Source organism: Gopherus flavomarginatus, chromosome 5, assembly GCF_025201925.1.
Source record: "Gopherus flavomarginatus isolate rGopFla2 chromosome 5, rGopFla2.mat.asm, whole genome shotgun sequence".
In the NCBI taxonomy this organism is placed as follows: Eukaryota; Metazoa; Chordata; order Testudines; family Testudinidae; genus Gopherus; species Gopherus flavomarginatus.
The window spans coordinates 3,691,109-3,706,473 of record NC_066621.1 but is presented as its reverse complement, the minus strand read 5'-3'; the positions used below and the strand labels follow the sequence as shown (position 1 = coordinate 3,706,473).

The window sequence follows — 15,365 nt, the reverse complement described above, 5'->3', positions numbered from 1 at the left end:
GCTTTTGTTCCCAAGGACGCTGTTTTGCCAGTGACCAACCAGCTCGCTCATAGCACAGGACACTTATTTAAAGACACAAAGAAAACATATAAAACACCACCAAAAGCTAAACACATATTATAAGTACCAGAAGTCGCCCATCAGCCCTGAGGACCGTGGCAGGCCTCAGTTCTGCCATCCTTTCCACAGGCTCCAGTCCCCCTTGGATAAATGATCATGTACTTTGTTGAATCAAAAAGAAGACCTCTCTCTCAAGGCTTGTCTACACTTGAAACAGTACAGCGATGCAGCTGCAACACTGCTTACCCCATCAGTGTAGACATTACCTACACTGATGGGAGAATCCCTCCCATTCACTTTGCTGAGAGGCGGGAGTGTGGTGAACAGAAGAATTCTTCCAACCACCTCTCACTGTCTATGGGCATGTCTCCATGTATAGTGATGGCCAATGCAGTTGTGTTGCTGCAGCACATCTCGGGAAGACGCTGTATGCTGAAGGAAGAGATCTTTCCCACCGGCATAATAAAACTACTTGTGCGAGCGGCAGATGCTATGTCAGCGGGAGAAGCTCTCCTGCTGACATAGCACAGTGCACTCGAGAGCTTATGCCAGGTTAACTTATGTCGCTCAGGGGGTGGTTTACTCACATTCCTGAATGACATAAGTTTTGCCAACATAAGCTGTAGTGTAGACATGGTTTAGGTCATCTTAACAACATCACTCGGGGATGGGGGGGGGGGGATTTTTCACATCCCTGAGCTAGGTTGTTAAACTGACCTATTTTCTCACATAGACCAGGGTTCAGTTCAAGCTAGCGCTTTATACGCCAAAAGCCCTTCCTTTGTCTCTTTGGTCTCTGGTACCTGTTTGAACAAATCTGTGCAAACCACCCTGGGGCTGGTACTTCCATGGGGCTGTTTATAATCCAAGGGATTGCAGGAATCACCCCTCACCTCCATCAGTTGTTCCTGGTAGAGCTGCAGTAACCCTCCCCATGCAGACACAGGGCCTGGCCCAGGACGGTACTTAGAACATTCATTCATTTAATACAAGATAGTCTCAAAAGATACGGCACATGGTGGCAATATCCGTCACTCCAGGGAGATAACTGCTGAGTCTCCTGAGAAGGTGACTCTGCCTCCTACTCAGCTGAATTTCTAATCAGTTGTGCTGCTCCCTAATCTGGATTGTTTACTTCTTCTCTTTGACTCCAGAGGTCCTGGCTGCATGGCCACAGCCCAGTCAGAACATCACTGGGGTCAGACGGGGAACTGGAGCAGCAGGGTGGCTCCTGTCCCAGCGAGAGACCAGCTCTGCTTCTGGGCTGGCTCAGCTCTGTAGCCCATAGAGCTAGCTTGTCTGTATTATATTCAGCAGTAATGCAAGGAACCTACAGGCCTGTATCCTGTAAGACATTAACTTCAGCAAGTTTGCATAAGGCTTGAGACCTATGAACTCTGAACAGCTAAACTTTGAACAGATACAGCCCAACAGAAACCCCAAGTATTGGGGAGCTGAAAGGGGAGTGCTTAAGGGGAACTTCTGACCACAGGAACATGACTCCAACCACAAGAGTGTCATGGCTATGAATTGACCTGCATAACAGGTACATGAGGTGCATCTACAGACACCTAACCACAGAAGGGCCATGGCAACAAATTGATGTATATGATAAGTGCAGTTCAGTCATCTCTCTGTTCTCAAGAGTGTATAAGGCATTTCTCACTTGGTCACTCAGATTTTGGCTGTGAATAATTGGACCAGCCCTAGTAGAGACAGACACGCATGGTCTGGGAATCGGAGAGTGATGTTTTTCCTTCAGTCCATATTAATAACTGTAAGAGATGTCCTGCTTCAGCCAGGCTTTGCTTAAGCGAAACGTCCAGGGAGCGAGACTCAGTGAGTGGATGTTTTGGTCTTATTAGAGCAAAGAGAACAATGGGGAGAATAATCCACACGTCCATTTGCATTTGAAATGTGTTATTGATCCAATCATGCCCTTTCCTGTTACCTTTCCATCAGCTACTGAGCACAGAGCTTCACTAACGGGAATATTCATGACAAGTGAATGTTTAGATGACTCTGAATTCTAGGTTCGATTGCAATGTTTGAACTTCATGCTATATGTTGGCTAGTTCCATAAGCCATCCAATCGGAGAACAGAAACAAGGTCATGTGATTTCTGTAATTCTCCATGCTGGCATTCATTTCAGAGTCCAATATGAGATGCTGAGCGAGAGAGAACTTCACAAATAGTCTTAATCAACAAATAAACTCGAAACAATACAGTGGGCTTCAGTCCACCATAGGCCATAACTTCTGGCGCCCTCAACCCCTCATTCCTCACTTTTATACTTTGTTGGTCACTCTTCCCACTGCACAATCTGCTCCACCTTTGACTCCCATGCCTCACTTTCCCCATCATAAAATCCATCCCATCAGCCCACAGCCCTGGCTTGCTCCTGTTCTCAGGCAGATGGACACCTCAAGAGAATCCCAACTTCCTCCACCACAGGTTTGTTCTCTCCTCCTTTAGATCTGCCATCTCCTTGTTCAAAGAATGACGCCATCCTTCCTCATTGACTTCCCTATCAACCATCTCCGTCATGTATTGCAACATTTAACTCCCTCTTTACACCAGCCAGGGATGAGGGAGAAGCTCCGCTCCCCCAACACGGACCTGTCCTGGATTTGTTGCAGCCAGGGGAGAGGAGCTCCTCTCCTTGCCCTGAGCTGCTGCAGTGAGAGAGGGCTGGGGGGAGCCCTCTCTCCCCATCACAGTCCAGGGCAGCCTGCATCCCCAAGCCCCTCATGCCCATCTCCACCCCAGAGCCCACATCCCAAACCCCTCTCCCCAGCCCCACCTCAGAGCCCGCACGCCCCCACATCCCAATCCTCTGCCCCAGCCCTGAGACCCCTTCCACACCCCAAACCCCTCATCCTTGGCCCCACCCCAGAACCTTCACCCCTAGCTAGAGCCCTCACCCCACCTTCTGCCCCAGCCCTGAGCCCCCTCCCATACCCCTAGTCCCTCATCCCTGACCTTGCCCCAGAGCCTTCACCTCTGACTGGAGCCTGCACTCTCTGCATGCAACCCTCTGCCCCAGGAATGAACTCCCTCCCACACACCTAACCCCTCAGCTCGGGTCGCATCCCTAAGCCCGCAACCTCAGCCAGAGCCCTCCTCCTCCCACATCCCAACCCTCTGCCCCAGTCCTGAGCCCCCTCCCACACTCCGAACCCCTTGGCCCCACCCTCACCACATGAACATTGTTACGTGCCCCGATATGGAGGTGATGTGTCACATGTCACCTCCATATTGGTGCACATAACAAAATTCATTCCACATATGGACTAAAAAGATTAGAGGGAACAATGCCCCTCACCCCCATCAGCAGTTCTTTGTGAGGCTGTGGTAATCCTCCCCAGGGACCAGACACTAACCCTAGCCCAGGACGTTACTTAGAACATTCATTCATTTAATACAAGATGGTCCCCAAAGATATGACTCTTGGTTGTGATATTGGTCACTCACAGGAGATAACCGATAGGTGTCTTCCTATCCACTAAGATCTTGACAACGGTCCCCTTCCTCCCTCCCAAACCCACAATGTCTTAAGTCCCACAGGCCTTTCTGGGAACACTTTTTTAGGTTCATGCCATCAGGTTATCATCAGAAGGAGGCTTGGAAAGCAGATTGGGCTAAACAAAATGTGAAAAATACGCACTTTATGCCAGATCCCACACAGAATGTTCTTGGGTTTGACCTTCCATGGTCATCTTGGTCAACTCTGATCCAAATCCAAACCAACCATGGTAGATTTGGACATCTAATGATCAGATGGAAAATAAAGGACTTCCCGGCGTGAGAATGTGGCTCCCCACGACAGACCATCAAACATATCACTATCTACCACCCAATTTATAAATATGAAGGAGGCATTACTGCAATAAATTCTGCTATTCCTGAGGTAGCCATTTGGCTCGATCAACCTCAGGTGAAATTGTAGTTGCTGCTCTACACCAGCCATACAAAAGAAGACAACAGAACCACTGAGACTGCTGAGGAGATGAGCCAGCATCCAACTCAGCTGGATCTCTAATTACTGTGCTGCTTCCTAACTGGGATCATTTGCTTCTCTTTGACACCAGCAGTCCTGGCTGCATGGCCACAGCCCATTCAGTACATCATTGGGGTCAGATGGGGAACGGGAGCAGCAGGGACTGAGGATGGGTACTGTCCCAGTGAGGGACCAGTTCTGCCCCTGGGCTGGTTCTGCTCTGTAGCCTGTTGAGTTACCTTCCCTCTATTATATTCAGAAGTAACACAAGGAACGTACAGGCCTGTATACTGTAAGATATTAGCTTCAGCAAGTTAGCATAAGACTTGAGGCCTACGAACTTTGAACAGATAAACGGAAACCCCAAGTATTGGGGAACTGAAAATAGAGTGTTTAAGGGGAATTTCTGACCACAGAAACATGAGTCCAACCACAAGAATGTTATTGCAATGAATTGAGCTACATAACAGGTACATGAGGTGCATCCACAGATACCTAACCACAAGAGGGCCATAACAGCACCCCAGTTTTAGTAGGTGAGGAACCACAAATAAGAAAAAGAGGAGAAACCCCTACTGGATATGTATCAAACATAGTGGTGTCAGCGTATCCTATCATGTTGGAGTGTCCTTCTCCTATAGGATAGTATATCAATGATCTCACCTTATTATCATATACATCAGTTCATTGCCGTGGCCCTTTTGTGGTTAGATAGCTGTGGATGCACCCCATGTACGTGTTACGTAGGTCAATTCGTTGCCATGACACTCTTGTGGTTGGACTGATGTTCCTGTGGTCAGAACTTCCCCATTGTGATGAAATGGGGGGTTTTCTTGGTTTTTTTTCCCTTGTTTTCCAGTGGATTGCATGCAGAGAGAGTGAGACTCAGAGTCCCTGGGTGTTACTGGTTTAACGAGGTGAGGGGAGAGGGAGTTTGTTGTTACAAAGGACTGGAGAGGGAACTTGGGAACCCAGCTGATGGCCTGGAGGACGGATTCCCCAGCGACTGGGGACCTGGTGACCTAGGGCAGGAGTCACAGCCGGTTCTGGCCAGTGGGAGGACAATGGGCTGTGAAGAGAGGATCCCAGTGGCCTAACCAACCGGTTCCAGCCAGAGGGGGCCAGAGGAGGGCTGAGAGGAGAGGAGGCCCAGGCCACCCTGTTTACCACCCTATTTATCTGGAGAGAAGACAATGGGCAGAGGAGGGGCTTGGGGCCGGCAATATCAGATGCCCAGCTGGGAAGCAGAGGGACTCTGGGCTGGAGGGGGAGCAGGCAGAGCCCACCTTGATGCAGGGGGACTGGGATGTGATGTGCTGTGTTGAAGGAGGCCAGGCCTGAGGCTCTGAGAGTTTCCTGCGCTGTGTTCAACTCTCAATAAACCCTCCAGTTTTATGCTGGCTGAGCATCACTCTGGGCTAGGGAACAGGGTTGCATCAACCCCTTTGGGGGGTAGAGGCCCCGGGGGTCCAGAGCGAATGGACTCCCTGAGGGGGCCCACGGTGAGAAACAGGTGACCTCAGGCTCAGAGAGGTGCGGCTCCAGTAGGTGGAGGGGCCTGACCCTGAGAAAGAGTGGACCCCTGGGAAGGGCTGTCTCACTGAAAGGGGCACCGCCCACGGACCGCACAGGGCCAAGAGAGTGCACGATCTGTGAGTCCATGACACCCGTAAACACTCTAGTTTCAGCACCCCAATACTTGGGGTTTCTGCTGGGCCATTTATCTGTTCAGTGTTTGTAGGCCTCAAGCTTTATGCAAACTGGCTGAAGCTAATGTCTTACAGGATACAGGCCTGCAGGTTCCTTGTGTTACTGCTGAATATAATAAACACAAATTAGTCCTACAGGCTGTAGCTCCCAGCTCCCATCCCCAGTGACCCCAGCTCCGGCCCCTCCCATGCAGCCAGCTCTGGGCACCCCTAAGCCCCCAGCATCTGTCTGGGGCAGCTTCCCCCTGCCACTGCCTGGTGCCGTGCCTGCTCTGGGGCTGGGCACAGAGATCTCCCCCAGCCCTGCAGCCAGGAATCCCGGGCACAGCCCTGCCCAGGGGTTTGCATCCACTGAGTCCTTCCACTCCAGCATCCCCTCTGAGGCTAATGAGAGCCCAGGCACCTCTCCCTGGAGGTGGGAGGGCAACTTGGAATGTCTCTGTGGCGACAGTTAAACTGACACAGCGGAGGCACCCAGGGGAGCTGCGGGGGGATTTGAGAGGGGCTGGGAAATTCAAGGGTGGAGGCAGTTCAACGGTGCGGTTGCAGGGGCGCAGGGGTGGTTCGGGCCATCAGGCACAAACAGGCTGCGTTAGTGAGCAGGGACATTCCTGTCTCCCCTGGGGCTGCTGTGTGGGACAGACGTTTTCCATCTCTGCTGAGATGAGGACGGGGCCCTTCCCTGGCCAGGCTGCGCTCCTTGGGGCTTCAGCAGGGCTCAGCTCCAGGCCACAGCTCAGGCCTTTCCCAGGCCCCCGGCAGCTGCCGCTGCCCTCTGCACCCGGTCCCATCAGCCCAGCTGGGAACCTCTGTGTCAGGCTGAGGGACTCTCACAATGGGGCTGTTTGCGCTGCAGCCTGAGTCCCTGCTGAGTCGCTGCCCCAAGGGAGCTGCTGCCCCGTCCCCCTATGGCCAAGCAATTCTGGGCTATTTGAACCCAAGAGAGGGTGTCAAATTTCCCCCAGAACAAAAGGGCATCCCAGCAAATAACCGATTCAAGGGGCGAAAAGAAGAGAAAATGGGGATGGGGTGAGGATTGAAGGTTCAAAATAAGGGCAGCAGATGGGTGCTCTGAGCAGAGGACCCTGACCAGGGCCCATTGCTCTGGGAAAGAGCCCCCTGGGGCACTCTATCCTCAGACATGGGGCACACGAGGAATGGAAATAGGCCACCTCCTCCTTCTGGCACCATAGATGGCCGTCTTGGCCAGTGCCAGTGGGAGGCTGATGGGGAGGTCTGGCCCTGTTGTGGGGCCACAGGTGGGGTGGGCATATAGAAGAAGGTGAGAGGGGAAAAGCACAGCCAGATGCTCAGCTGGACAAGCTGGGAGAGGGGCTGTGACCTGGGAAACATGTGCCAGGGGCTCCAGGGTTTGACTCAGAAGTGGACAGGCTGGATGATATTGGACTGACACAGATGGTACATGGGAGGTGGCTTGGGGGTTTGTGTGGCAGTGGCCTGATGGCCAGCTCCAGGGGGCCAGGTGATAGCAGCAGTCGGGGGACATGTGGGGTGGGCAGCTTCATGTGCTGGCTGACTGAAACTGGGTCCACCCAACCCTACTGGCCATGGTCCAGGAGGCCTCTGGCTCTGGGAGCGAGACTTCTCGGATTGAGATATAAGAGCTGCAGGTCATTTTGGAGCCCGTGGAGGTGGTGGACAAAGGGTTCTGGGTGGCAGTGCAAAGGGGCTGAAAGGGGAGTAAGTAGCCACAAAAGGCTGCCCTGGAGATTGCTGTGATCATGGTGAAGCGAGAGAGTGAGGCGGCCGGGATAGGCACATTCCTGCCCCACTAGTGTCCCAGTCTCTCTCTCTCTCTCTCTCTCTCTCTCTCTCTCTCACACACACACACACACACACACACACTCTCTCTCTCTCTCTCTCTCTCTCTCTCTCTCTCTCTCTCCCCCCTAACTAGGGGAGACCCCCAGAGGAGGAAGGACTGGGGATAAAAGAACAGGGCCCCAATTTTGGGCTGTTTTCACTCCTGGTTTTCACCAGGCAGGCCCAAGTTTGCAGGAACTCTCATTTGAGTTACAGGACTCTGAATCAAGCTTTGGCAGCCCCGACTGCAGCATTGCCCACCTTGAAGGTCCAAGAATCAGGAAGTTGACTTAATAAAAAATGCTAGATTCTGTCCATTTCAGAACCTTTATGGAGCCACAAGCTTTCATCTGCAGCGTTGAGGTGGAGATTTGTTTGTTTGTTTCTCCGCGATGGAACTGGGATTTTAACGTAATGGTGTGATCCTAGGAACTGGGGATTTAAGGTAAATGTGAAATGTCTCAGGAGTTGGTAACACTTCCAGACCAGCAGCCCTGCAGCTTCCCATTGGCCTATTGGTCATGGTGACATGGGTGCGTCATCCTGCATCCTTCCCGGTTGACTGGTACTATGGCTACTGCCAGTTTGCCATGTAGAGGCTGTTTTGGAGGAGGCAATACTCAGAGCGGCCCGCTGGGTGACGCTTGTCATCAGTTATTGCTCCAGTTGCTAGAGGGAGCCCTGTGCAGCACTGTCCCCCACAGGCAGGAGTATTGTCCCAGCTCCACCTAGGTCCCTGGTGAGTCCTGTCGCTTGTTCATTTCCCCTTCCCTTTCTCTGTTCTGTCTGTGCCTGCTGTGGCCTGTTTTATCCCCTCCTTCCCACCCTTTTGGAAAGGTCGAGTCTCCCCTCAATCCCGCTTTCCCACCACCTCTCATTGTTCACCCTCCTGGAGGGAGTTCCCTTCCTCTGTGTAGGGACACGTTTCCCTTCCTTCCTGGCCCATGTTTATATCTTCCTGTCCCTGCTGTTCCCGTCCTCCTCTTGGTTAGTTTGCTCCTCACCTTTCACTGGGTGTGGATGGAGAGAAGAAGGGACCCCACTACCTTTGGATCAAACCCCCTTCTGCTAAGATCTTTAAGGGGGAGGGCAAGGGCTTTGCTGCCGATGCCTCTTCTTCTAGGGGGCCAAGGCAAAGGCAATGCAAGGAAGGCTCCGCCTCCTATCTCTGTCACCCCCACTAGGCTTCCACTAGTACCAGGATCCCAATTCCAAGCATGCCCAGGGGGTTCCAGTATCATCACCATTGTCTCTGCATCCACCTCATCCCACCTCTCATTTAACTGACAGCAGCCAGGGCCCCTTCCCCAGCCTGGCCAACAGGCACAGAGTCCGGTGTCCCCTTGCCCCAGCTGTGAGTGTTGGGGAGGGTTGTGCGGTCCTTGGCCATTGTGGCAGCCTCCTCAATATTCCTTTGAGCAGCAGGAAGCAGCCTGCCTCCCTTGCAGTTTCACAGAGCTCTGTTATCTGAACAGTTCACCGATTCCCCCGACAGATACAGAAAGAAGAAAAAGCAGTTAAAGCCTTTGAAATGGAAAATATAAAAGAAGGCTTTCCTTGTAAAAAAATCCCTTTGGCTGGAGAGAGTTTTTAAAGGAACTACTCCCACATTGCCTGACCGTTGTTTAGATTTGTTTGCAGTGCTGGTGTTGCTGTGTTGGTCCCAGGATATTAGAGACACAAGGGTGAGATCATACCTTTTATTGGACAAACTTCTATTGGTGAGAGAGACCAGCTTTCGAGCTCCACAGAGCTCTAGGCCAACTGTTTCGTTTCTTCCATCACCATGGCATCTGTGAGCCACAGCTGTTCTTGGCCGTAGGTACGGTCTATATTTCTCCAGATCCTTGCTGGTTTCTTTGACCTTTCCATTGGTGATGCCTTTAACATGGAGTTGGATGGGGGTAGCGAGCATGGCTTGACTGATAGTCTTGGACTTGTTCTGCTGCACGAGGACTCGGGACTGTACAGTTGCAAGCCCAGAGGGTCTGGTCTCAGCACATTTCTGAGCAGTTCCAGAGATGATGAAACTCAAGCAAGTGTCATAAAATGTCTCTGTCACCTTTAGTTCTCCTTTGGACAAGACCTCAGTTGGTGCAGTATTACATTTATTTAACTGTCTTGAGTAATTCTGTATTGTCTGCAAATTTTGCCACCTCACTGTTTACCCCTTTTTGCAGAACATTTTAAGAATGTGTTGAACAGCACTGATCCCAGTATTTTTCCTCTTTCTTTCACAACCTACCTTTATTTTTCCTCTTTCTTTATCTTCTCTTTCTCAGACTAACAAAAGTTTCTTTATTTTTTACTCTTTCCTTTAATAAACCTTTGAAACAAACTCATCTCCATACTTTGATTTCTTTAAAATCCTCTTTTTTTTTAAATTTCTCTCTATTCTTTATTTCGAAATAACCCTTATTTTTTTCTCTAAATGATTTTTAAAAACCCTCTTTGCGCCTCTCTCTCCCATGCGTTCAGTGACACAGACTCTCTTGCTGCTTTATTTTTCAAACTTTATGTCAAAATAACCCTCATTTTTTTTAATGTAAAAATGTTCTTTGCTCCTCTCTGCCATGTGCTCACTGAAACAAGCTCTCTTGCTTTTCTCAATTCTATTCTTTATCTCAAAATAACACTTTATTTTCTCTTTTAATATTTTTCTCAAAACCCAGCCAAACATGTAAAAACACATGCACACAAGCACCTCAAGAATGCCCCACAACAACAAAAGAAATTCAAAATGGCTGATGGCACCAAACATGTACATGATCAGAAATGGGACTGGAGGGTGGGACATAAACCATAAAAGGGTGATGGAAACCTGTCAAAATTACATGGTGATGAGTCCTATAGGTGGGTTTACTAGTCATGCTATCTGAGTCTGTCTACAGGGAACCAGCCTAGAGCAAGATGCAGTGAGTTATACTCCTCTGCCAGAGGGAGAAGTCTGCTTTGTCTCTCTCTGGTTTTGATTCTGTGTGTTATTGTTCCAAATTTTAAGAAATAGTCATGCTACATTTCAGTCTTTCAGCAAGAGTATTGTATGTTTTTGTAACGTGTGTGTGTGTGCGCGCGCGCACACGCGAGCATGAGATGCACATAACACAGGGCATGCTTCAAGAGCTACCTTTTCTCCCTTGCTTGTGAAGAGGTAGACTTTGGGTCAGGCTGGGTGTGAGACTCTGGGGATTGTGTGTGTGTGGTTGATTAATTTCAGCCATTTATATTATTGCTCTGTATAAGAGTTGGCGTCAGGGATCTGGGTGTATTAGCGTATCTTTAAAAAAATTGGCAGAGGTGCCAAGGATGCTATATGGGCCTCTCTTTCATTAGTGCTCATCTAAATCTAAATAAATCAATGAAACAGTGAGGAAGTTGGGTAGGGGAGCGTGTGTGTGTGTGTGTTTGCTAAAAGTGAGTCTCTCCTCGCGCTCTGTGATTAAAGTGGGTTGATGCATCCACAGACTCTCAGTGACCTGACCTGTCCCAATCAGTTCCCTGATTCTAGGAAATGGGTTGATGTCTGTGGCCACCAGCTCTCATTCCCCCACTCAACTCTGTCCCAGGGATCTGAGATCATAGGGAGAGGCAGGGAGGATATGGGGCAGGGGGAACCAGAGGGGAAACTCAAGGACACAGATGAGTGAAGAGGAAAGATACGGGAAAGAGGACAAAGGGAGGCGGAGTGCAGCAAGAGAACGAGATAAAAAGAGAGACTGAGTGAAGGACTCCGTTCCACTTTCAGCAAACAGCCAAGACAAGATGCTTAAGACCTTGAAAGATGCTCTATGGGAGGTTCTGGATGAGCTGGGGAAGGAGGATTTTGAGAGATTCAAGTCCAAACTAAACAGCCTCCCAGAGCTGCCCCCAGGCTATAGCAGAATCCCCAAAGGGAAGCTGGAGGAGGCAGACCGCCTCGCTGTGTGTGACCTGATGATGAATTACTACACAACGGGGGGTGGGGCTGTGCTCTTCAGGTGGCCATGAACGTCCTCAAAGGAATTAACCAAAACGAGCTGGTCACAAAGCTTCAGACACTCATGTATAACTGAGCTGGTGAGAAGATTCCCTCTTGCTTTGGGGGCTCAATATCTTTACCTGTTCCTTGGCTAGTTAATTGTTCCCTGGCAGGGCCCTGCCAGTCTCTCTCTGGAGAGAGGTGGCAGCTGCAGCAGAACCTGTTTGCAGGGATCTCTGCTTAGAGATTCTCCAGGTTAGAGAGAGTCCAGAGGCACCTGCAGGTGCTAGGGACTGCAATATACAGCAGGTCTGTGGGGCAAGTGAGAGAGCAGTAGTCACGTTCATCCCTTGTGGGACTCCATGGGCCCCAGGTTAGAATTAAATGGTTTCCCAGCCACATTTCTGATCACAGCTAATGTTGAAACATAGGAATTGCTAGACTAGATCACACCGGTGATCCATAAACCAGTGACGGGTCAGCACCAGCTGCTTCAGAGAACCCCCTGTGAAGTGATTATGAAATAACCTGCTTATAGGGGAAGCTGGATGGGAACTGGCACTCCCTAGAGGGGAAAGGCTCTGTGTCCCATACCCTACCATCCTGAGTATGTCATATTCATAAGTATATTTTAATAAAGGACATGTAGTGCAACATCACACACCCTCTCCCAGCACCTATAGGGGTAGGGGTGGGCTCATTTTGGAAGTGCCTGTAGGGTCTGGGACATGCTGGGGAAGGGAACTCACTTGCTTTATGATGAGCTTTATAGGGAAGCCATCCACTTCCAATGGAACTGTGACTATTTCAGGGTTAAATGTACCTGCAGCAATGGGAGAGTCACTGCTGGCTGCTTGGAGGGGGTGGGGGAGTCTACTTCTACCAGGAGTGGGGTCATGTCCTTCTGTCCCTGGCAGCATGTGCCGCTCTCCTGTTTCTTTTCTTGTCTGCAAGATCTGAGATGGGTCAGAGGGAGCAGGGGTTGGAATCCAGGTAGCTGTGGTCTCCCTGAGACAGGGAGAAGAAGCCAGGGTATTTCCAACACCAACCCGGGTCAGTGGCTCCAAAGGAGCTCCCACAAGAAGCATCATTATGCAGCTCACTGCGCCCATGGTACTGTTGGTACCAAGTGACAGCAAGGAGAAGGACCCAGATAAAGAGATCTTCATCCCACAACACTCCTCGCCTCTTCATCATAGACCAGTGGGAGGTACACTGAGGGCCAAATGTCACCATAATCAACCCACATATACATGGTATGGACAATCATGGTGTTTCCCATGCAGTGGCCACCATGGAAACTTTGGGCATTATATTGAGCCCCCTGTGCCAGAACCTCTTCACCACCTAGAGGCCAGCTCAGATCTCCACCATTGTCCCAGTGGTTACAACTTCCATAGCTCCAAAAAACCTCATTTCAAATCCATACCTAAGGGTAAAGAGCATAAGAGACTAGACTTCTTAGGCTGGTAGGTCAATACCTCGTCTACTTTACAATTCAGGGTCGCTAATTACAGCACCCTCTCAAAGTATGATTATGATAATTATGGGAAGCTATTTGGGTTTATGACCGACCTTCCCAAAGATAAAAGAGCACAATTCAAGACCTTGCTTACAGAAAGATAACTGGTAGCCAGGACCAGCTTGCAGGCTTCCCTGGATGTCGCTGATATGGCAGCACAGACCTCTGTGCTCTCCCAGCGCTTTAAAAAAAACACCTTGAAAGGGGCATAGCTCCCAGTCCTGGAAGCCTGTCAAAACTGGCACTTTACAACGCTGAAACTTGCTGTGCTCAAGGTAGGTGTGATTTTTCACACCCCCAATGAGAAAATTTCAGCACAGTAACTTGCTAGTGTAGAAAAGCCCTCGGTTGCAGAAGAGCACACCAAGGGGATCGCTCAACTCTGCGACTCAGCAAAGCCCACAGGATGTGTCTGTGCTAGTGTTTAACAGGCACATGCCCGAGGGTGTATAATATGGGACAGTGGTATCATGCCTTGGCCTTCCTCCTTCCCCACCTACACTGGAAGCAACAAGACTGCTGAGAAGATGGCTACATCACCTGAGGAGACTGGTCCCAGGCTCAATAGGGGAAGCCTGTGTATTAAGAACTGTAAAATCCAGTGGGGTGTGTCAAGGTTTTTTCCCCCACTTTGAACTTTAGGGTACAAAAAGTGGGGACCTGCATGAACACTTTTAAGCTTAATTACTAGCTAAAACCTGGTACGCTGCCACCAGCCAGAATTTAGTGTCTGGCACACTTTCTGTTCCCCCAAAACCTTCCCTGGGGAACCCAGACCCAAACCCCTTGGGTCTTAAAACAAGGAGAAATTAACCATCCCTCTCCTTTTCCCCCCAGACTTTCCTCTCCCTGGGTTGCCTTGAGAGGCTTCACACAAATCCAAACTCCTTGGATCTTAAAACAAAGAGGAATTAACCATCCCCCGTGAGTTCAGACCCAATCCCTTGGATCTTAAAACAAGGAAAAAATCAATCAGGTTCTTAAAAAGAAAGCTTTTACTTAAAGAAAGAAAAGGTAAAAATTATCTCTGTAAAATCAGGATGGAAAATGTTTTACAGAGTATTCAGATTCATATAGACTAGAGGGAGCCCACCCCCCAGCCCCAGCCTTTGATTCAAAGTTACAGCAAACAGAGGTAAAAATCCTTCCAGCAAAAGAAACATTTACAAGTTAAGAAACAAACATAAGACTAATCTGCCTTGCCTGGCTATTACTTACAATTTTGAAACATGAAAGACTGATTCAGAAAGATTGGGAAAGCCTGGGTATACATCTGGTCCCTCTTAGCCCCAAAAGCGAACAACGAACAAAACAAAAAGCACAAACAAAGACTTCCCTCCACCAAGATTTGAAAGTATCTTGTCTCCCTATTGGTCCTCTGGTCAAGTGTCAGCCAGGTTTACTGAGCTTCTTAACCCTTTACAGGTAAAAGAGACATTAACCCTTAACCAGCTGTTTATGACAGGGTGAGAAAACTGCTTGATCCAAATACTGCCTAGCGTAATAAGGTTTAAGATTTAGACTGTGCACTTACCTTTTATTTTCTTTGGTACCTATCTCTGACCTTTTATGCCTATTATTTAAAATCACTTAAAATCTATCTTAGTTAATAAATCTGTTTTATATTTTCCCTAAGACAGTGGGTTCTGGTTGAAGTCCTTTGAATTCTGCTAGCTGAGGTTCATCCCAGTTCCTTGCAGGTCTCTCTTCTGGGCTCTGAAGAGTTACCAGCTGCCCTCCGCCCAGCAGCCTCTCTCCCTAGACTCTCTCGGAGGGAGCTCAGGGTGTCCTTATGCTCTCAGTAGGCTGCTTTCCAGTCACAAGCTCCCACCCTACGGCCCTGGGTGTTGCACCCTAAGGCTGGCACACTGCAGCTGAGCCCCAGCCCCCCAAGGAACCAGTCCATGCAGTGACAGGCGGACAAGATCCCTAGATCATCAGGTGCTGAGCCAACTAGTTAATGTTTGTGACTCACTCAGCTAATACCATGATCAGCACCAAAGGAATTCCTGCCTGGGAAACAGACTCCTGCTCTGGGTCCAGCCCTCGGAGCTGTGCTGTGGTGACAGGAGACTTCTGCTTCCTCAGGGATGAGATGCTGTAATTGGCTGCCTGGTGCACGGAAAGGCTCACACTGAATCTTGCTAACGTTTCCTCGGATGAATGGAGAGACTTCGCTGCCCTGGCTGTGATGAGTTCAGTTCTGTCAGGCGTGTGCTCATCTTCAGACGGGCGATCCCAACTCCACTGCAGAAAAACGGCTACACACTGAATCAATGCCAGCTGAAATT

General features: G+C 49.7%; 1 protein-coding gene across 1 annotated transcript in view; it reads right to left on the bottom strand.

Annotated features, from left to right (window-relative positions):
- Positions 1–14,051: 14,051 nt before the first annotated feature.
- The window catches only part of LOC127052755 (uncharacterized), an 88,391-nt gene continuing 87,077 nt past the window's right edge, over positions 14,052–15,365 (bottom strand). Inside the window, exon 20 of the mRNA XM_050956709.1 lies at positions 14,052–15,321. Coding sequence (XP_050812666.1) covers positions 15,219–15,321 — 103 coding nt within the window. The 3' untranslated portion in view covers positions 14,052–15,218. The remainder of the gene's footprint in view (positions 15,322–15,365) is intronic.